Raw genomic sequence first — 22,896 nt, forward strand, 5'->3', positions numbered from 1 at the left:
TGGTAGAAAATAAAGATTACCAAATTGCCCCTACTTATAAAAGTATTATAAAATGTTATTTTGTAATGTTATATTTAATTGTAAAAATGTTTATAAAGAGAAAATCAAAATATGATAAATCTACATCTTCGCGGTCCAAATATGATAAATCTATATATTCTTCCATCTATATTTACTTAAACAATTACACATACTACAATCAAAATCATGCATTACAATATTCATTAAACATAATTCATATATACATTAATACATTCAAATAATCATTATAAATAAACAACAATAAATACCATCACACAACGTCAACTTGTCATACGTTTTTTTTACTACATACTGTCGCAACCGGAATCGCGACGGGACGACGATCCAAATAAGAAACGGGTTTTGAAAAGAGATTTGGAGTCGCCACCATAGTTTATTATGGAAAACTATGGAAAAACCTCAAAATGATAAAGCACGGTCCACGAAAACCATATTCTGGGTTCGGGAGTCGGTTACGTGTAGGGAAGATGTTAGCACCCTACAACGCCTGCCCTAAAGCAGTACCTTTAACTAAATGCGCGAATATGATGTGGTTTTCAAAATGTTTAACTATCCCCTAAAATAAAATTATAAATAAACAAAATATATTTTTTAGTTTTTTGGGCCCGACAAGGATTGACCTTGCTCCTACGTATTCTCATTCAAAATGAGAAATCAGGGTTACGTAGTTCTAGCTGAAAGATTACTTGTAGCTGGGAATATTTTAGTATTTTTAATAAAGAAGGAAAAAGTTTTCTAGCACAAGGCCTACGCGAGCGGTCGCACGTGTGCTTAAACCTTTTCAAATATTTTTATTTGATTTTTAACTTTTGTAAAAGAAAAGGAAAAGGTTTTTTAGCACAAGGCCTACGCGAGCGGTCGCACGTGTGCTTAAAACCTTTTCAAAATATTTTTATTTGATTTTTAACTTTTGTAAGAGAAAAGGAAAAGGTTTTTTAGCACAAGGCCTACGCGAGCGGTCGCACGTGTGCTTAAAACCTTTTCAAAATATTTTTATTTGATTTTTTAACTTTTGTAAGAGAAAAGGAAAAGGTTTTTTAGCACAAGGCCTACGCGAGCGGTCGCACGTGTGCTTAAAACCTTTTCAAAATATTTTTATTTGATTTTTAACTTTTGTAAGAGAAAAGGAAAAGGTTTTTTAGCACAAGGCCTACGCGAGCGGTCGCACGTGTGCTTAAAACCTTTTCAAAATATTTTTATTTGATTTTTAACTTTTGTAAGAGAAAAGGAAAAGGTTTTTTAGCACAAGGCCTACGCGAGCGGTCGCACGTGTGCTTAAAACCTTTTCAAAATATTTTTATTTGATTTTTAACTTTTGTAAGAGAAAAGGAAAAGGTTTTTTAGCACAAGGCCTACGCGAGCGGTCGCACGTGTGCTTAAAACCTTTTCAAAATATTTTTATTTGATTTTTAACTTTTGTAAGAGAAAAGGAAAAGGTTTTTTAGCACAAGGCCTACGCGAGCGGTCGCACGTGTGCTTAAAACCTTTTCAAAATATTTTTATTTGATTTTTAACTTTTTTGCTATATAAAATTATAAGAATAATAGTTATATTTACATTGGGTTTAATAAAAATTAGATTTATCTATGTATTTAAAATAAAATAATATAATAATGATATTCACATTAAGAAAAATAACGTATAAAACATAAAATAAATAATAAAAGAGAAATATATTCAGTTTATTATATTTTTTTGTGATTTTTATATATAAAGATAAAAGTTTAAAATAGAAAATAAAATTAGTAGCGTAATAACAATAAAACAATTAATACAATGAAGGAAAAGTAAAAAAGGTGCAGTAAGCAATTAAAAATGTATGTAGTGATTAATATGTAACAGATAAAATTAAAACCGGCAAACATAAATAAAGCACAAAACACAGGCACAAGACATAATGATGTGGGGTTAAAACAGAGAGCACGCAAAGACAATAGTAATATATAAAAAAATTATAATTAGGAAAATAAAATAAGATTGCAGATAGTAAAATCCAATGAGAGCAAAGAATGAGGTAAAACCAGAGGGGTGAATGGGAGCAATGCTTGAAACGGGAGGGCAAAAGGGGAGCACACGGGCTAGGCCCAGAGCCCCTTTGTTCAGAAACTCATTAGGGTTCGAGTGAAATCTACCAGCAGCATCCAAGACCCAGGTTTCTTTTCCCCTTCCACTTGAATCCAAAAACAAAAAAAACAAAAAAGAAAAAAAACCGAGAGAAACCTAAGACTTCCTTCGAAGAAGGTAACCCAAAGAGGTTTGCCTCCCCTGCGCACGCACGCACTACCGCCTCCACCGACCGATGCCACCCATCCAAGGTCGCCCTTCTCCATCGAGTTCGGAACCACCGGTCTCACATTTTGCTTCTACCACTACCTTCCCCTCCCCGTCGTCCGTGGGGTCCAACTCTCCTACTCGGAATCCAAAACTCACCGCCAACAACTACCCTCCCGTTGGTATAATTATGGGCATCAGTCTTGGGGTTTTGATGACGATTGTGTCGTGAGTGGGGGGAAGGATGATTGGGTTCCGAGGATGGGAGAAAAGAGAGGAGAAGACTGGGTTTTGTGGGTTTGCTGGTTTGTTTGTTTATTTGAAGGTTCGGCTGGCGTTGGGTTCCGAGGATGGAAGAGTGAAATTCCCCCTGTGAGTGAAGATGAAGTCACTGTGCTGGTGTTTGGTGCGTATGAATGTGAGTGTGTGATGGACTGGAGCAATGAGGCGTGGCGAGCAAAATGTTTGTTATGTGATAAGGGAGAAAAATGGCTTCTGTTCAATTCAACGGGGTGGATGATGTTTGGTGAGGGTCAAGAAGAGAGTCTCGTTCCTCCTTAGGCCGTGGTCGTAGTCTATGTGATGGTTATGAGAAAGGATAGGGAAAACCCAAAATCGACGTTGATGATGGATGAAAGGAAAACAAACGTACAGAAACAGACAAAGTAACATCCTAATATGATCACATGTTTAATCCGAAAAACCAACAGAAAAACCCAACCAAGCATCATCAAACCAAATACAAACCAATAACAATACTATGATCCAAGACTGTAAGCATTTACACTGGTGAGCAGTGAAGCTTGAAGGACGAGGACTTACCTTCCCAGTAGTTCCTTGTACCTCTCCTCCTCTGATCAAATTTCTCTTCCCCTTTTCCTCTTCTCCTTCTCCGATTTCTCTCTCCCTTTTGGCTGGCGTTTTTCGTTCCCTACCGTGCCAAAAAAAATGGTGAAAAATTCCTCTGGATCCTCCAAGATGATCCCTCCAGCTCCGTCCAAAAACCCCCTTTTCTGTTTTCCCAAAATCTTGGAGATATTCCTCCTAACCACCTGGTCTCCCTCACCCCAGACACGTCTCACATACCCCACCTTTTTCCACGTTTTTTTCTTTTTCTTATTTTTTTTACTTTTTATTTTATTTATTATTTATTTTCAGTTTTAATTTCATTTTTTAATTTTTTAATTATTAACTCTATTAAAACAAAATTGAAGATAAGAAAAGTAGAAATTGAATTAAAAAGCAAAAATCTAAATAAATAAAAATAGAATAAAACAAAAAAGGTAAAATAAAATAAAAAAAACCAATAAAAATACTTCTTTTTTCAACCCGGACAAAATTGAGTGTTGACAGCTGCCCCTCTTTACTTAGATATTACTAAATAATATGAAAATTTAATCTTTTCTTATTATTTAAGTAAAGCTAAGTAAAGATAAAGACACTAATTTTGTCCGGGTTTCAATCATGAAAGAAAACAAACAAAATGGTTCAAGTCCCGATGCCAAACGACCAATGTTAAGTAAAGTATCAGTAACAAAAAACTGAAACCTGGATTTGACCATTGCCTCGCAGAGGGCCAAACTCGCAGAACATAAATTTAAACCCGACCATTGCCATGCAGAGGGTCGATAACAGAAAATTAAAACCTGGATTTGACCATTGCCTCGCAGAGGGCCAAACTCACAGAACAGAAATTTAAATCCGACCATTGCCATGCAGAGGGTCGATAACAGAAAATTAAAACCTGGATTTGACCATTGCCTCGCAGAGGGCCAAACTCACAGAACAGAAATTTAAATCCGACCATTGCCATGCAGAGGGTCGATAACAGAAAATTAAAACCTGGATTTGACCATTGCCTCGCAGAGGGCCAAACTCACAGAACAGAAATTTAAACTCGACCATTGCCATGCAGAGGGTCGACAATAGAAAATTAAAACCTGGATTTGACCATTGCCTCGCAGAGGGCCAAACTCACAGAACAGAAATTTAAATCCGACCATTGCCATGCAGAGGGTCGATAACAGAAAATTAAAACCTGGATTTGACCATTGCCTCGCAGAGGGCCAAACTCACAGAACAGAAATTTAAATCCGACCATTGCCATGCAGAGGGTCTATAACAGAAAATTAAAACCTGGATTTGTAGCTTTGAAAAGTTGATAAATGCCAAGTTAAACATGAAGATTTTGCAAACAATTCTTTTGTTCTCGCTTTTCATCATTCATTTTCATTTTTTTTTTTTTTTTTTTTTTTTTTTTTTTTTTTTGGAAATTCCATGCTTGGAATCCATTGTTAATATTGTCATCAAACACAATGTACGTTCAAAACGCATTCCTAAAAACAACGTTGATAAGTATAGAACCCTTTGATGAGCAGGAAGAAAGTGTAACCCTGAGTTAAAATTCTTTTTATCGCTTTTTGCAATCCGAATTAACTTGAACCCTGTAGAAAGTGGAAGAATGGTTATGAAAAGCAAATGAATAATGATTAACGTATGTGTGTCCCTCCTTTGGGGAAAAGTGCTATTAACATGTTGCGCTCCCATACTGCCCCAATTTTGCACAATGGAAAAGTGAAAAGATTTGAGTATGAAAGATTCCCCCAAAATTGGATAATCTTCGATTGACAGGGAGACCCCTTTTTTTCTTTTTTTTTTTTTTCTTCTTCTTCTTTTTTTTTTTTTTTTTTTTTTTTTTTTTTTAATAATTTTTTTTTAATAAAACTGAATGCGTCGTTCACCACATCATTCTGTTTCAAAATTAAATTCGTGAGAAAGATTAGGACAAACAGTCTTCAGTCAGCGGGGACTTTTATTGGCTTGTACCGTGGCTAAAGGTCAAAGGGTTTTGAAAGAAAGGATAACGAAGGCCCAAATAAGTGTTTGACGGTTAAAGTCTTTACACAAGAATCATTTGCAAGGTGCCCAGTCATTTGTCCTTAGGGATTTGAACTTCAAGCATATTTTCTGTTGTTTTTTCCTTTCTTTCCCTTTGGATCATTCTTTTCGTTGCCCTTGTTGTGATCCTTTATGATACTTTCCTTTTCATTCATTTTTTCCTTTTTCTTTGGATGCTTATGATGTACCCTTTTAAATTGACGTCGACCTGCTAATGATTCTTGTCTAGGGTGACGAAAACAATTATGCATTTTGGCTCAAAAGGGGTGCAATTGGATGAACTGCTTTTGACGATTGGGTAACGAAAAAACGGCCACACGTCACTCTGAATCTTGTTTGTCTGACTTTCTCTTGAATTTAAACCTGAAACGAAACTATGTAGTGCCTGACACCTCAACTTCATTTTTCCTTTTTTTTTTTTTTTTTTTTTTTTTTTTTTTTTTTATCTCCCTAATCAACGGATTATCGGTGATATGTAACATGATGAAAACTGCCCCAATATTAGGCATATGGCGAAATCCTCCGTCTTGTGGGAAGCGAAAACATTAGGGTTCAAGTAATGTGAATGCAGATGCTTTATCAAGAAAAGAACACCGGTTACACCCAAAACCTTGAATCAGGGAAGTACTCACCAACGGTATTTTTCAAAACTGTTTTCGAAAGTACTATATCTTTGACAACTTTATTAACAACAAACTCAACATGTGACCTCTTTTTTTTCGCCTCTTTTTTCATTTTCCTTTTCGACATCCTCCAGGACCGAGCTCACCAACCGAATATACCCGTGATGCTTTTGTCAACACGCGTTTACTTATTTTCATTTTCATTTTCATTTGACTACTTAACAGCTCAGCGTGACATGCAATATTTCAGATGGAATGTAAACAACCAAAAATATGAATGAAATCAGGTGAAATTTATTTATTGAATAAAACACAGAGTACAATAAGCGTTGAAGATAATATCAACATCCCTTTAATAGCAACCGCCATCACGGAATCATCACGCGTAAAACTTTTTTACTGCATCAGAATTAACTGGCAATGGTAGCTCCTCTCCGTCCATTCTTGTGAGAATTAGTGCCCCACCAGAAAATGCTTTTTTCACTACAAATGGCCCTTCATAATTTGGAGTCCATTTGCCTCTATGATCCTTCTGTATGGGTAGAATCTTCTTCAACACCAGCTCACCTTCATGAAATTCTCTTGGGTGTACCTTTTTGTCAAATGCCTTCTTCATTCTTTTTTGGTACAATTGTCCATGGCATACTGCTGTTAATCTTTTTTCATCAATGAGATTGAGCTGGTCGAAACGAGCTTGGACCCACTCAGCCTCTTCTAATTGGGTTTCCATTAAAACTCGTAAGGACGGAATTTCCACTTCAAACGGAAGTACTGCTTCCATTCCATATACAAGCGAGAAAGGCGTTGCCCCAGTCGATGTTCGTACCGAAGTGCGATAACCATGTAAAGCAAAAGGAAGCATTTCATGCCAATCCTTATATGTGACCACCATTTTCTGCACAATCTTCTTGATATTTTTGTTAGCAGCCTCTACTGCCCCATTCATCTTTGGACGATAAGGAGAAGAATTAAGATGATGAATCTTGAACTCCTCACATAACTCTGTCATCATCTGGTTGTTCAAGTTAGTGGCATTATCAGTGATGATCCTATTAGGGAGCCCGTATCTGCAAATCAACTCCCTTTTTATGAACTTGGTCACCACCTTTCTAGTCACATTAGCATAAGAAGCAGCCTCAACCCATTTGGTGAAGTAATCGATTGCAACTAATATGAAACGGTGTCCATTTGACGCCTTTGGCTCTATAGCTCCGATGACATCTATTCCCCACATCGAAAAGGGCCATGGTGCAGACAACACGTTCAAGGTCATGGGTGGAACATTGATATTACTTGCGTATACCTGGCATTTCTCACACTTTCTCACATGTGTACAGCAATCATTTTCCATAGTCAACCAAAAATACCCCGCTCTCAGTATCTTCCTGGCCATTGAGTGCCCATTCATGTGCGTGCCAAATGTACCCTCGTGTACTTCTTTTAGTATCAGCTCGGCTTCTTTTGCATCTACGCATCTAAGGAGAACCATGTCATGGTTCCTCTTATATAGAATATCCCCACTCAAAATGAAACTGCCAACCAATCTCCTTAACGCCCTTTTATCGTTTTCGGATGCCTTCTCTGGATATTCTCGAGTCTTAAGATAATGTTTAATGTCAAAGTACCAAGGTTTACCATCTACTTCCTCCTCGATGAAATGACAATATGCTGGCTCCGTATGACTCTTCATTTCAATCATTGGCAATTCTGCATCTTGATCAACTTCAAACATCGACGACAAGGTAGCCAATGCGTCTGCTAATTGATTATCTTCTCTCGGTATATGATTAAACGTGATGGAATCGAAATACTCAATTAATCCCCTGATGTAAGCTTGGTATGGAATTAATTTAGTATCCCTAGTCTCCCATTCTCCCTTCAATTGATGGATGACCAAAGCTGAATCTCCATATACATCCAGAATTTTTGCTTTAGACTCTATAGCTGCTCGAATTCCCATGGCACAGGCTTCATATTCTGCGATATTATTCGTGCAATTAAAACACAACCTTGCCGTCATTGGAATGTATTGATTCTTAGGAGAGATAAGCACTGCCCCTATTCCATGCCCCATTACATTCGAAGCCCCATCGAATAATACCGTCCATGCTTTTTCATCTTTGTCATCTTCGCTCTCAGCAAATAAAGCCATGATATCTTCATCAGGAAATTCAGGTTGCATTGGCTGATAATCACTAATGGGTTGATGGGCTAAATATTCCGCTAAAGCGCTACCCTTGATAGATTTCTGAGTAACATATACAATGTCGTACTCTGACAATAGCATCTGCCATCGAGCTATCCTTCCAGTGAGAGCGGGCTTTTCAAAAATATACTTGATAGGATCCATTTTAGATATCAACCAAGTAGAGTGGCTCAACATGTATTGCCTTAGGCGATGAGTAGCCCACGCCAGTGCACAACAAGTTCGCTCTAACGACGAATATCGTTGTTCGCAATCTGTGAATCTTTTGCTCAAGTAATATATAGCATGCTCTCTTTTCCCATCTTCATCATGCTGACCCAATACACAACCCATTGAATTATCCAATACGGTCAAATACAAAATGAGCGGTCTTCCTGGCATAGGTGGACGCAATACAGGAGGGTCTTGCAGGTATTGTTTGACCTTTTCAAAAGCAACTTGACAATCTTCATTCCAGACTACGGCCTGATTTTTCCGTAGTAACTTGAACATTGGTTCACAAGTATCAGTTAATTGGGAGATGAACCTAGCAATGTAGTTCAATCTTCCCAAAAAACCTCGAACCTCCTTTTCTGTTCTGGGCGCAGGCATTTCCGTTATCGCTCTTACTTTGTCCGGATCAACTTCTATCCCTCTTTGGCTGACAATAAAGCCCAACAATTTTCCAGACTTTACTCCAAACGTGCATTTGGCAGGATTTAATCTGAGTTTGTACTTTCTCAGTCTCTCAAATAATTTCCTTAAATTGAAAATATGCTCCTCTTCTGATTCCGATTTTGCAATCATGTCATCCACATAAACTTCAATTTCCTTATGCATCATATCATGAAAAAGTGTCACCATTGCCCTTTGGTATGTTGCCCCAGCATTCTTGAGTCCGAAAGACATAACCTTATAGCAGAATGTTCCCCATAACGTGATAAAGGTCGTTTTTTCCATATCTTCCGGTGCCATTTTAATTTGATTGTATCCCGAGAATCCATCCATGAACGAAAACAACGAAAATTTGGCCGTATTATCAACCAGAGTATCGATGTGTGGTAACGGGAAATTATCTTTCGGACTTGCACGATTTAAATCACGATAGTCAACACACATTCGAACCTTCCCATCCTTCTTAGGCACTGGTACAACATTCGCTACCCATTGTGGGTATCTTGCCACGGCCAAAAATCCTGCGTCAAATTGCTTTTGGACTTCTTCTTTAATTTTTAGGGACATTTCCGGCTTCATTCTTCTCAATTTTTGCTTGACTGGAGGGCATTCTGGCTTGAGTGGGAGCTTATGCTGCACAATATCGGTATCCAGACCCGGCATGTCATTGTAAGACCACGCGAATACATCTTTAAACTCCTTCAATAAGGCACGCAATCTTTCCCTCACTTCCGTTTTCATACTAGTACCGATTTTCACCTCCTTTATCTCATCATTCTCCCCCAAGTTGAGTATTTCAATCTCCTCCTGATGGGGTTTTATCTCCTTAGATTCTTGTTCCACTAATCTCAACAGTTCTGGAGAGGGTTCCACATCATCTTCGAAATCATCTTCCGTATTATTGATAGGGTGCTCAAAATTAGGAACATTGATATCATTATTTTCAAAACAATCATTGTCACATCTGCATCATTTAAATTTATGAAAAAGTATAAATAAATAAGATAAACAAAAAATGCCAAATGATGATGAAATGCAACTTTATTGTCACGCTGAGTGAAAAGTAAAAAGAATCAATCCACAAAACTTCAGTTCTAAAGCCCCAATCGAAACTATAAGCTTAATTAAAACTATTACATTTTGTTCACATTAAGCATCACAGGTAAATCCAGTGTTTCCCAATTGTTGAGTTGAGTATCAGGGGAGCAAGCCCACACAAAGCTCGAACTTTGAGGCCTTTCTTCATCCTCCACGGCTGCTATCTGGCCAATGTTGATCCACCCAGCACTGCGGAAGCTTTCCTTGATGTCAACAATGTGAATTTTGCTCTCTCTGGGCCCTCGTCTTTCTGCACGGGCCAAACTGCGCTCTTTTCTTTCTTCAATCATCCTTTTCCTGTCTTCCCGGGTAGGTTTGTACCCCAAGCCATATCTGTTCTTGTTTTCAACGATCTCCAGAGGGAATGCTCGCCCTTGCCGATATTTGCCCAAACCTTCCCCATATACATAGCCCTCTTTTATCATAATCTTAGCCATCATAATAGAAGCACATGATAAACGAGGATTAACTGGAAACTGTTCCACACAAGCATTTCCCACAATCTCCAACGATTGAAAGGCTATCTCGAGAGCTTCTTCAGCCGCTTCGATGTATCGTGTGGATGATGGCCCACTCACCAGAAGATCCTCTTCTCCTGATACTATCACTAGTTTATCTCCCATCACGTACTTCAACTTCTGGTGTAATGAAGAAGGCACAACTCCAGCCGAATGGATCCATGGGCGTCCCAACAAACAACTGTAAGCTGGCAGGATATCCATAACCTGGAATGTTATTTGAAATACACAAGGGCCAACTTGTATTGGCAATTCCACCTCTCCCATCACTTCTCGTTTACTGCCATCAAACGCCCTCACAATCATTGAACTTGGCCTCATATGCATTCCTTCGCAAGGTAACTTTTCCAAGGTTGCTTTCGGCATAACATTCAAGGAGGACCCATTGTCCACTAAAACACGCGCAATAACATGGTCCAGGCATTTCACAGAGACATGAAGAGCCTTATTATGCCCTCTTCCTTCAGCAGGTATCTCTTCATCCGTAAAGGTGAGATAATTATTAGCAACAATATTGCCAACAATACCCTCGAATTTATTCAATGAAATACCTTGCTCCACATGAGCCTCACTGAGTATCTTCATTAGCAACTTTCTGTGTGATGCCGAATGCATGAGCAAATCTAACAAGGATATGCGAGCAGGCATACGGTTTAACTGTTCCACCACCTTATATTCGCTTTGTTGTATGAATTTTAAAAATTCAATAGCCTCCTCTTCAGAAACCCCTCTCTTCTCTTCCTTGTCGGGGATTTCCTCTGTCTGTGCCCCCTTCCCCTTTAAGAATTCTTTTGCTTTCGCGGCTATCGTTGCTTCATTATCATTAACCCTTTCTCGTGCCAACTCAGGTGATGTGAAAATTCGACCACTCCTAGTCATTCCCCCTATCCCTGATATGTTTTTGACGACAGGGTCAACGCTTTGCGTTTCGCCTGACGCATACGTCCCATATCTCCATGGGACGGCTTTTTCGTTCTTGTAAGGAAAAGGGGCTGGTACATGGATAACCACAGGCGACCTTCCTTGAGTTGGTGGAATAGAGGTAGTCTTAGTGAAACGAATCACCAATGGTTCTGGTACAATCATGTCGGATTCATCACCAGTTTGTGCAAATACATCACCCTCTTCCCTCTTGTAGCATACCTGCATCAGACCACGATCTAGCAGGTCTTGCAGAATTTCTTCAAATTCAACACACTCCTCAATAGAGTGCTCAGCCTCTGGGTGGAGCGCGCATGCCATACTCTCATCATAATCACCCTTCAAGATACCCACTTTCAGCAACGCCTCCAAGATAAACCTCCTAGAGCTCTTAACTTCTTTCACATTTCTCACCAGCTCATGTTCTTTCACTTCGACAGCATTCGTCGAAGCACTTCCATGCCCAGATAAAGGATTGGACTCGACACTAGGTTTATCCTCTTGGAACTTTAACCACCCAGAATCAATTAGAGTCTGCACTTTATGCTTGAAAGCCAGACACCTCTCAGTAGAATGACCAGCGGCCCCTCCATGATAACTACACTTTGCCTCTGCATCATAGCCTCTTGGGTACGGAGGCTGCAAAGGCTTCAAGGGACAAACGACAACTAGCCCTTGTTTGATAAGCTGAGGCAATAATTCCGTATAAGTTGTAGGAATTGGAGTAAAATTAACATAATTTCTTTCTTGGTTCCTTCTTGGATAAGTATTGGGACCCGCACTCATATTGGAACCTACATTTGCCTCTCCCCTCCAATTATTCATCGGGATGTATTGTGGTTGATAGTACCCCGGTTGTTGTTGAGGCCTAATTTGATGACCAAATGACGCGTTAGCTGCATGTGGATGTTGACCCCAGTATGGTCGATAGTTATGGGTGGGAGCTTGACCTCTCCACACGGGGGTTGCAGATGTTGCATGCACATCTCCCTCCTTTCTTTTCCCTGAGTTGAAATTGGGTTTTTTGGAGTTTGCACCCACCGACGAGCCATATGCAATCTTCCCATTCTTCAACCCGATCTCTATCCGCTCGCCTATCACGATGATATCGGCAAAATTTGAAGATACATTTCCCACCATATGTTCATAGAATGGTGGTTGGAGCGTATTTACAAACATTGCCACCATTTCTCTATCGTACAAAGGTGGCTCAACTTGTGCAGCCAATTCCCTCCACCGCTGAGCATACTCTTTAAAACTTTCGTTGTCTTTCTTAGACATGTTTTGCAGCTGTAAACGATCAGGCGCCACATGTGTATTGTATATATACTGCTTCACAAAAGCATCAGCCAAGTCCGCCCAACAACGAATTCGAGCCGGCTCCAAATGGGTATACCAATTTAATGCCACTCCAGCCAAACTATCTTGAAAAACATGAATGAGCAGCTGCTCATCATAAGCATATGCAGCCATCTTTCTGCAAAACATGGTTAGATGGCTCTTTGGGCATGTATTTCCCTTATACTTCTCAAAGTCTGGCGCCTTGAACTTATGTGGAATTTTGACGCCAGGAACCAAGCTCAATCTGGAAACATCCCCAAATCCATAACTTTCATACCCCTCAACAGCCCTCAACCTTGCCTCTAGGCTCTCCAGTTTATCCTTTGCCCCATCAACATTACTAGTTACCCCCTGAAAAGAAGTATATGGCGCAGCCCTTGTAGAAAAGCCCTCTCCGGTAATCACAGGTGGCACCGGAGTTACTCGTATTCCATCAGACATGTTTGCATGCATTCCCTCGTTTACCATAGGTGCGGACATTATGACAGGTCCCTGAGTACTGATTGGCGGTACGTTAGCAGTGGTAGGGAAAGAGAATGAAGTCTGCTCCCCTTCTGCGTATTCTCCCACAGGTGGGGTGTAACCTGGAGGCAATCCATACATTGGGAACGGAACAGATTGGCTCCCGGAACTGAACACCGGAGGGTAATATTGAGCACTTCCCTCGACTTGCGCAGGCGTCGCCCCTCCCGTAGTCTTTAGGGCTTCGAGAGCCGCCAAAATCTGGGCCATTTGATCCTTCAACTGGCTAACATCGGCCTTAATAGATTCGTGTGACTGCTCCCAATTCTCCATGACCTTCGAGTTAGCTCTGGTCCTGTACGGATGTCGTGGAAAATTTGCCGTTGTTTTCTCACTTGTACTGCTGCTTATTTTTTAATAAATTAAATTAAATAAGGATGAAAAATGCAAAACAAAAGAAAACATGATGCATGCTAGTGATAAGTGGAAATCACAGGATAACGATGACAATACTGATGGAAAATTAACACAAGCCGATACCAACAAACATCCCTTATCTTTCATTTAAAGAAAATTTGATCCATTACATCGTCTAAGTAACAAAACATATAATTCCGATGTACATCAATCCCGCGCCCGGGCAATGAAAGATTTCATCTCTCCCACCAACCATTTACAATGATTAATAAACAATTCTATTTCCGCTGGTGAGTTACAAAAATGAGTGCTTGCTTCAGCATTCGACACCATCCTGGGGATGTCTTCAATTGCCCCGTTTGCCAAAGCAGCCAACTGAGAGAATCTTTCCTTCCAGTGCTTTACAGCCATTTCTTGCTCGGCGATGTGCTCTTCCATTCGCTTTATCAAGGCCTGATGCCTTTCTTCAAAATCTATCGACCTCCATCGCTCCTCCTGTTCCTCGATATATTCCTCCATTTGTTTTATCAGAGTTCGATGCTCTTCCTCTGCTTCTGTTAACTTCCAACGCTCCCTATTCATATCCGCCTCGAACGACATAGCCATCTCTTTCATCTCATGCCCCGCTTTTTCTATCTGAATCTGCGCTTCTCTTAATCTCTTTAGGGCTTCTCGTTTATCTCTTTTGGCTTCTTCGTAGAGGTGCTTCCACTCCTTTCCCTCTTCTAAAGCCACCTTCTTCTCATTTACCCTCATGGATAATTCCTTACTCGCGGCAGCTAGATCCTGTTTTACTCGAAATGTGTAATCCCTCTCAGCCTTCTGGCTTTTGACAAGGTTTTCATAAGCCCGCGACTTTTCTTCATTATCATTTTTCATATCCACAAGATCATTACGCGCCCTTTGTAATTCGTTTTCCAACCTAGCATTCCTTATTTTCAATTTCTCCATCTCAGCTTTTAGTTGTTGCACCTCTTCACTTTCAGGAGCTTGGGATGGTCCTTCACTAGCTGATTGATCCTTGATTGGCTTGAAGGGCAACTTGACTACTTTCACTCTCTCCAGAATCCAGGTGTGATAACTAACCCTGCTATCCACTACTCCATCCCTTAAGTCCTTCTCTGCTCGAACAACATTTTCCCAGGCGCTTTTAACCTTTCTTAACAATTCGATGAAATGCCCGTCTTCGTAATAAATGAATAGAGTAGCAAGGTAATCTGATGAAGGTGCCCCTTTTATAGGATGCCCAAATTGTCTTTGCACCAAAAGAGGGTTGTAATTGATACAGTACCGGGCACCTATAAGAGGTACATTAGGAAAACTACCACAATGTTGTATAGCCAGTTTATTTCCGAGCCAAGGAAGGCGCCATTTTATACTTCTTTCGCTCAAGCCAGCAAGGAATCGGGCCCAATCGTTTCCTCCTTTACCTTTAAGCCCTTGGTGTGACAAATTCTCCGATAGACTCTTAACGTCGACCATTTCCTTAAACACGCGCGTTGTCATCCATGTATACAACGCCGGTAAGCAACAAAGAATCTTCTTTCCCTTTCTCTCATGGCAAAAACTTAAAGTCCCATAAACATCTGCAAGAACTGCTGTTACAGGATTCTCTGATCTAGTTTTACTCGCCACGAAGACGTCTATCGCGGAATAATCCACAAATTCTTCTATTTTGGGAAACAAGACAATGCCATATATGGTGAGGGCTAATACATCCATGAAAGTTTCCCAATCTTCTTTATCAGCCAGATGATGTAAATACTGCTCTAGATATCCCTGTGATAACCCATGCACTTGATTCCTCATCATCATCCTGTCTTCAAGCTCCTTGGGATGTAATTTCATGATGGCAGCAATGGTGGGTATAGAGGCATGATGCTCTAAATGTTGATAGGGAGTGGTGCCCTCCAATGGCAAACCCAAGATATGCTCGAACTCCTCTATGGTTGGCGCCAACTGAAAGTCTTGAAATGTGAAACATCGAAGCGGAGAATCATAATATTGTGCCAAGGCTGTGATAGCGGGTATTTGTACTTCAACCTCCATTAAATTCAACAAATTTCCATATCTTCTCTGAAAGGTTTCTCTCTTTATAGTCTTAAGCCTTTTGCCCAAGTTTATCAGCCCGGTCAAATTTCCAACATGAGTCCTTAGACTATACTTCTTTCTTAAATCGGAAGAGTTGGTATGCTGTGTAGCATTAGATCTTGTGTTAACATCCATCTCGTATGAAGTCAAGTAGGTACCTGTGATTTCCCTTAAAATTAACATGTTACTAAATGATGTATGAATATGATGCATGATAATAAAATAACATGACAAAACAAAACACATGCATGGTATGAAATGTAATATCATAAAAAAAACGAACAGCGTGAGGGTTACAGAAGCATATATTCCTCCCATCGTGCCCTACCAAAGGTTCATTGCTTTGAGTTCAAGGTCAAGTATATGCAATCTCACAAGGGTAGTTCCCTGAACCTAAAGGTCAAAGGTCACTAGAGCTATGGCCCCCTTCATAGCATTTCCACAACAGTCGAGTAATCAACTAGGTGTGAAAACACATATGAAGAGAACAGACTCTAGCTGGAGTTCTCACGATAGCCAAACAGGAAGTACATCCCAGAGTGACACCGCTACACAACTCCTCTAATTCTAAGCTACGCTCAGACCCGGGTATAGGGCCCCACTCATGATATGCCAAAAGTGTGTGTGTGAAGGGAGGAAATTATGCACACCCAAACCCTCACCTGCAAAACAACCAGAAAAATTCCCAGGCAGATATAAACATATTGTCTACCCTAGGGTTCAATATTCCACAGTTATTGCAGTTATTCCAAATATCACACATAGATAGAGAAAAGGGAAAGAAAAACACAAAACAAAACCACACCAAATTCGCGCATCTAATTGAATGGCTCGACTCTCTAGATGTCCCCAGTGGAGTCGCCATCTGTCGCAACCGGAATCGCGACGGGACGACGATCCAAATAAGAAACGGGTTTTGAAAAGAGATTTGGAGTCGCCACCATAGTTTATTATGGAAAACTATGGAAAAACCTCAAAATGATAAAGCACGGTCCACGAAAACCATATTCTGGGTTCGGGAGTCGGTTACGTGTAGGGAAGATGTTAGCACCCTACAACGCCTGCCCTAAAGCAGTACCTTTAACTAAATGCGCGAATATGATGTGGTTTTCAAAATGTTTAACTATCCCCTAAAATAAAATTATAAATAAACAAAATATATTTTTTAGTTTTTTGGGCCCGACAAGGATTGACCTTGCTCCTACGTATTCTCATTCAAAATGAGAAATCAGGGTTACGTAGTTCTAGCTGAAAGATTACTTGTAGCTGGGAATATTTTAGTATTTTTAATAAAGAAGGAAAAAGTTTTCTAGCACAAGGCCTACGCGAGCGGTCGCACGTGTGCTTAAACCTTTTCAAATATTTTTATTTGATTTTTAACTTTTGTAAAAGAAAAGGAAAAGGTTTTTTAGCACAAGGCCTACGCGAGCGGTCGCACGTGTGCTTAAAACCTTTTCAAAATATTTTTATTTGATTTTTAACTTTTGTAAGAGAAAAGGAAAAGGTTTTTTAGCACAAGGCCTACGCGAGCGGTCGCACGTGTGCTTAAAACCTTTTCAAAATATTTTTATTTGATTTTTTAACTTTTGTAAGAGAAAAGGAAAAGGTTTTTTAGCACAAGGCCTACGCGAGCGGTCGCACGTGTGCTTAAAACCTTTTCAAAATATTTTTATTTGATTTTTAACTTTTGTAAGAGAAAAGGAAAAGGTTTTTTAGCACAAGGCCTACGCGAGCGGTCGCACGTGTGCTTAAAACCTTTTCAAAATATTTTTATTTGATTTTTAACTTTTGTAAGAGAAAAGGAAAAGGTTTTTTAGCACAAGGCCTACGCGAGCGGTCGCACGTGTGCTTAAAACCTTTTCAAAATATTTTTATTTGATTTTTAACTTTTGTAAGAGAAAAGGAAAAGGTTTTTTAGCACAAGGCCTACGCGAGCGGTCGCACGTGTGCTTAAAACCTTTTCAAAATATTTTTATTTGATTTTTAACTTTTGTAAGAGAAAAGGAAAAGGTTTTTTAGCACAAGGCCTACGCGAGCGGTCGCACGTGTGCTTAAAACCTTTTCAAAATATTTTTATTTGATTTTTAACTTTTTTGCTATATAAAATTATAAGAATAATAGTTATATTTACATTGGGTTTAATAAAAATTAGATTTATCTATGTATTTAAAATAAAATAATATAATAATGATATTCACATTAAGAAAAATAACGTATAAAACATAAAATAAATAATAAAAGAGAAATATATTCAGTTTATTATATTTTTTTGTGATTTTTATATATAAAGATAAAAGTTTAAAATAGAAAATAAAATTAGTAGCGTAATAACAATAAAACAATTAATACAATGAAGGAAAAGTAAAAAAGGTGCAGTAAGCAATTAAAAATGTATGTAGTGATTAATATGTAACAGATAAAATTAAAACCGGCAAACATAAATAAAGCACAAAACACAGGCACAAGACATAATGATGTGGGGTTAAAACAGAGAGCACGCAAAGACAATAGTAATATATAAAAAAATTATAATTAGGAAAATAAAATAAGATTGCAGATAGTAAAATCCAATGAGAGCAAAGAATGAGGTAAAACCAGAGGGGTGAATGGGAGCAATGCTTGAAACGGGAGGGCAAAAGGGGAGCACACGGGCTAGGCCCAGAGCCCCTTTGTTCAGAAACTCATTAGGGTTCGAGTGAAATCTACCAGCAGCATCCAAGACCCAGGTTTCTTTTCCCCTTCCACTTGAATCCAAAAACAAAAAAAACAAAAAAGAAAAAAAACCGAGAGAAACCTAAGACTTCCTTCGAAGAAGGTAACCCAAAGAGGTTTGCCTCCCCTGCGCACGCACGCACTACCGCCTCCACCGACCGATGCCACCCATCCAAGGTCGCCCTTCTCCATCGAGTTCGGAACCACCGGTCTCACATTTTGCTTCTACCACTACCTTCCCCTCCCCGTCGTCCGTGGGGTCCAACTCTCCTACTCGGAATCCAAAACTCACCGCCAACAACTACCCTCCCGTTGGTATAATTATGGGCATCAGTCTTGGGGTTTTGATGACGATTGTGTCGTGAGTGGGGGGAAGGATGATTGGGTTCCGAGGATGGGAGAAAAGAGAGGAGAAGACTGGGTTTTGTGGGTTTGCTGGTTTGTTTGTTTATTTGAAGGTTCGGCTGGCGTTGGGTTCCGAGGATGGAAGAGTGAAATTCCCCCTGTGAGTGAAGATGAAGTCACTGTGCTGGTGTTTGGTGCGTATGAATGTGAGTGTGTGATGGACTGGAGCAATGAGGCGTGGCGAGCAAAATGTTTGTTATGTGATAAGGGAGAAAAATGGCTTCTGTTCAATTCAACGGGGTGGATGATGTTTGGTGAGGGTCAAGAAGAGAGTCTCGTTCCTCCTTAGGCCGTGGTCGTAGTCTATGTGATGGTTATGAGAAAGGATAGGGAAAACCCAAAATCGACGTTGATGATGGATGAAAGGAAAACAAACGTACAGAAACAGACAAAGTAACATCCTAATATGATCACATGTTTAATCCGAAAAACCAACAGAAAAACCCAACCAAGCATCATCAAACCAAATACAAACCAATAACAATACTATGATCCAAGACTGTAAGCATTTACACTGGTGAGCAGTGAAGCTTGAAGGACGAGGACTTACCTTCCCAGTAGTTCCTTGTACCTCTCCTCCTCTGATCAAATTTCTCTTCCCCTTTTCCTCTTCTCCTTCTCCGATTTCTCTCTCCCTTTTGGCTGGCGTTTTTCGTTCCCTACCGTGCCAAAAAAAATGGTGAAAAATTCCTCTGGATCCTCCAAGATGATCCCTCCAGCTCCGTCCAAAAACCCCCTTTTCTGTTTTCCCAAAATCTTGGAGATATTCCTCCTAACCACCTGGTCTCCCTCACCCCAGACACGTCTCACATACCCCACCTTTTTCCACGTTTTTTTCTTTTTCTTATTTTTTTTACTTTTTATTTTATTTATTATTTATTTTCAGTTTTAATTTCATTTTTTAATTTTTTAATTATTAACTCTATTAAAACAAAATTGAAGATAAGAAAAGTAGAAATTGAATTAAAAAGCAAAAATCTAAATAAATAAAAATAGAATAAAACAAAAAAGGTAAAATAAAATAAAAAAAACCAATAAAAATACTTCTTTTTTCAACCCGGACAAAATTGAGTGTTGACACATACATATACATATAACAAATCATATCCAGGTTTGAAATATTAACACATTCATATACTAAATAACATTGAAATATAAATGACCATAATATATTTCATTCATACATTCAAACTTGTAAATGTACACATAACCACCACTGATTCAATCATTGACATATATATATTACATCCAAATCATCTAAAACACTTACCTCTTGAAGACGTTCAACACGTATATGCACACTTCAATATGATTTCAGCAAGAGATTTCCAGAAATGAGTGCCACAAGCAATTTTCGTCAAATCACACAACCAATTTGACCTTAAATGGTAACTTGCATTCAAACCTACAAATATAATCACATTCGTATATTAGTTAACAACCCCATTTTTCAATGCTTGCACATCACTGAATTCAACTTTCAATGTTACATTAACCTTAGCCAATATCCACAAACTTCACGCGTCCACCACGATCACAGTACGTCCAACCACAGTGAACACCTGCATCACAAACACACCGTTAGACCTCATCGTCTTTCACCCACCATGCACTTACGTCTGTCTCCCACTTCGCGCAACAACCAAATGCAAAGTCAACACTCTTCCATGCATTTCAGCAGCTCGGGTGCCCTCCAGTCACCAACATACACCACTTTATCATGTTTCACTACATCGAGAAAGGGATGAGGTGCTCATTATGTAAGTATTTGGTCTCTGGGAACCATGGCCGCCCCCTGACTTCTTACTAGAGTAGGTCTCCATACCCTTACTTTCGGTTTTCTGGAAACTGCCTAACCCTTTATGATATGCTCCCTCAACCCCGGATCTAAGACCACCTGAGAACATCCCCATAGCGTTCAGACTCATAACCCATCCACAACCAGGGCTCTCCAGCCAGCTCTTGAAGTTTGAACGTAGTGCAGTAACCAAAACAAACATATGCAGGAAGGTCTGTAATCGGTTACCACTTTACGTAACCGATTACATAAATGCACACATTCTTTCACACCACTGTAACCGCAAAGCCAAAGTTGTAACCGGTTACGCCTACATCTGGCACTGTTCATCATCTTCTCAAACACGCGGATCCACTTTCTTCATCTTCAACAACCACCTGCTGCATTCCATCAACACGGACAACGTCCTTCTTCCTCTAACTCTACAACCCTGCAAATCAAAACCAAAAATATGTGCTTGGATATACGTTTAGGTATGTTACTAACCTAACCACTTTCTCTTCTTCGTCTCAGCAAAACCTTGTTCTCTTCCTCGTCTGAGCTTACACAGCGGAGCACTCTCTCTTCGCACACACCTTACAACACTAGCAACCAATTTAGTAAGCTTCTTACCACTCAATAAATAACATCAACTACCCACAACCAACCACATATGAATTCCCACGAACGGGTCAATGGCACTTATCCTTACTGCACTTTCACTGTGTGTGGATGCAGGAATCTTTCCTGTTGAATGCCTGTATGAAGCACCGTATCATCAGCTATTTGTAGCTTAGGAATATTTCAGTGGCCACGCCCCCATGCCAACCTAAGCATTCTCGTGTATGCACAGTGGTAAAGCAAACTCTTGATTGTTTTCTATATTTTTAATATATACCCCTTCACCATGTAATCGGTTCTCTGGTGCACTGGGCTATGGAATCGGTTTTCATCTACATAGGATTCACTTATCTGGAATTTAATAAAAAGGTCCAGGGCACACACGACATTTCACTTAAAATCAGTGCAAATCTTCTCACTTCCGCGGGTGACCAAAACTGGATGAATCCCGCAAATTCGTCTTCGCTTTTCCTCGTCAATCCTCTCATACGAACACCACGTGAGCTTCAATTCCTCGCTCTGTAATTCGCATGAACAGTAAATTCGGTTCATACGAACACAGCATTAGTGCACACACTTTATGCACGTTATTTAAATATTTCATTGTCAGTAATTTCATTTATTTTGTTTCAGTTCTTTTTCATTTTTATTATTTTTAAAAAAAATACAAAAATTTACTTTTTATAACCATTTTACTTTTATATCAAAAGCTTTTTAATCAAATATAATATATTTTAATCAATAATAATATTATGATATATATAAAATTTTTATGTCTTTATTATTTTTTACTTTCTTTTTTTAAATATAAAAATTTAACTTTTTATATCCATTTCATTTTTATATTATGCATGAATGAAAAAATGTGCCATTTTACCATTTTTCTATTTTAATTTTATACTGTGATCTTAGGTCTAAATTTTTAAAAGTAAAAGTTATTAAAAGTTAACTTTTAGTTTTCAACACGTGTTAAAGTGTATTACTGTACTACCCTAAGTTAAAAGCTGCAAAAAGTACTTTTTTTTAAGGTGAGGGTCGAACCTCGAGACATCACTTTCTATCATCAGTACTAGATAAGGATACGATTTAATTATGTGTCATAGATGCCTCTCTGTGGCCATTAAGAATAAAACGTGTTTTTAATTTTAATAAGAATTAATTTAATTTAAAAAGTTGTACAAAATTACAAATAATTCTAAGTTTATAAAATACTTTTATTCAAGCAAAACTTACAAAATAGTTTAAAAGTAATTTCATAAAATAAATAAATTATGTGAAAAAGATGTTATAAAAGATGCCACTGAATACATTTATTAAAAAATATACAAATTGTAAATTATTTATTAATCATTTTTTAAATTCAACGAATCACTATACTAATACTTAATTAATTAAATAATTTAAAAATACTAGTTTTGTGAATACATCTATTGTAAGACCCATGAAAAATATTTACCTTAATAGTAATAATTTTATTACTAGTACTAATAAATTTATTTGTAAATGGAAAATATAATTAATAAGCTTATATAAATAAAACGTGATAAGTTAAACGAAAATTTCTAGTAGCTCAGATGCTAAACATCTTGTAACATTTGGGACATGAGTTTAAACCTAGTAAAATACATTTCTCCAAAATAAATACATTTTAGTAAAATAAATAAATGAATTAATAAAATAAAATAAATAATAAATAAATAAAGGGAATGGGAAAGTGGACAAGGGACTTTCGGTGCTGAATTGAATGAAGAAGAAGACAAAATAACTTTAGGTGAATAAAATTCTAAAAAAAAAATCCAAATATTGTGATTTATATTATGATTTAGTATATTATGATTT

General features: G+C 38.6%; 1 protein-coding gene across 1 annotated transcript; it reads right to left on the reverse strand.

The window, feature by feature from the left end:
- Nucleotides 1-6,213: 6,213 nt before the first annotated feature.
- Nucleotides 6,214-13,040, reverse strand: LOC148203889 (uncharacterized). The gene is made up of 4 exons (XM_088107804.1): nucleotides 12,996-13,040; nucleotides 11,841-12,923; nucleotides 9,912-11,738; nucleotides 6,214-9,609 (listed from the first exon to the last, which is right to left on the reverse strand). The coding sequence occupies exons 1-4, from the start codon at nucleotides 13,038-13,040 to the stop codon at nucleotides 6,214-6,216; spliced, it is 6,351 nt and encodes a 2,116-aa protein (XP_087963930.1).
- Between the last annotated feature and the right edge of the window lie 9,856 nt (nucleotides 13,041-22,896).

Source organism: Vigna umbellata, chromosome 2, assembly GCF_029865625.1.
Source record: "Vigna umbellata cultivar VRB3 chromosome 2, Vumbellata_1.0, whole genome shotgun sequence".
NCBI classification, from domain to species: Eukaryota; Viridiplantae; Streptophyta; class Magnoliopsida; order Fabales; family Fabaceae; genus Vigna; species Vigna umbellata.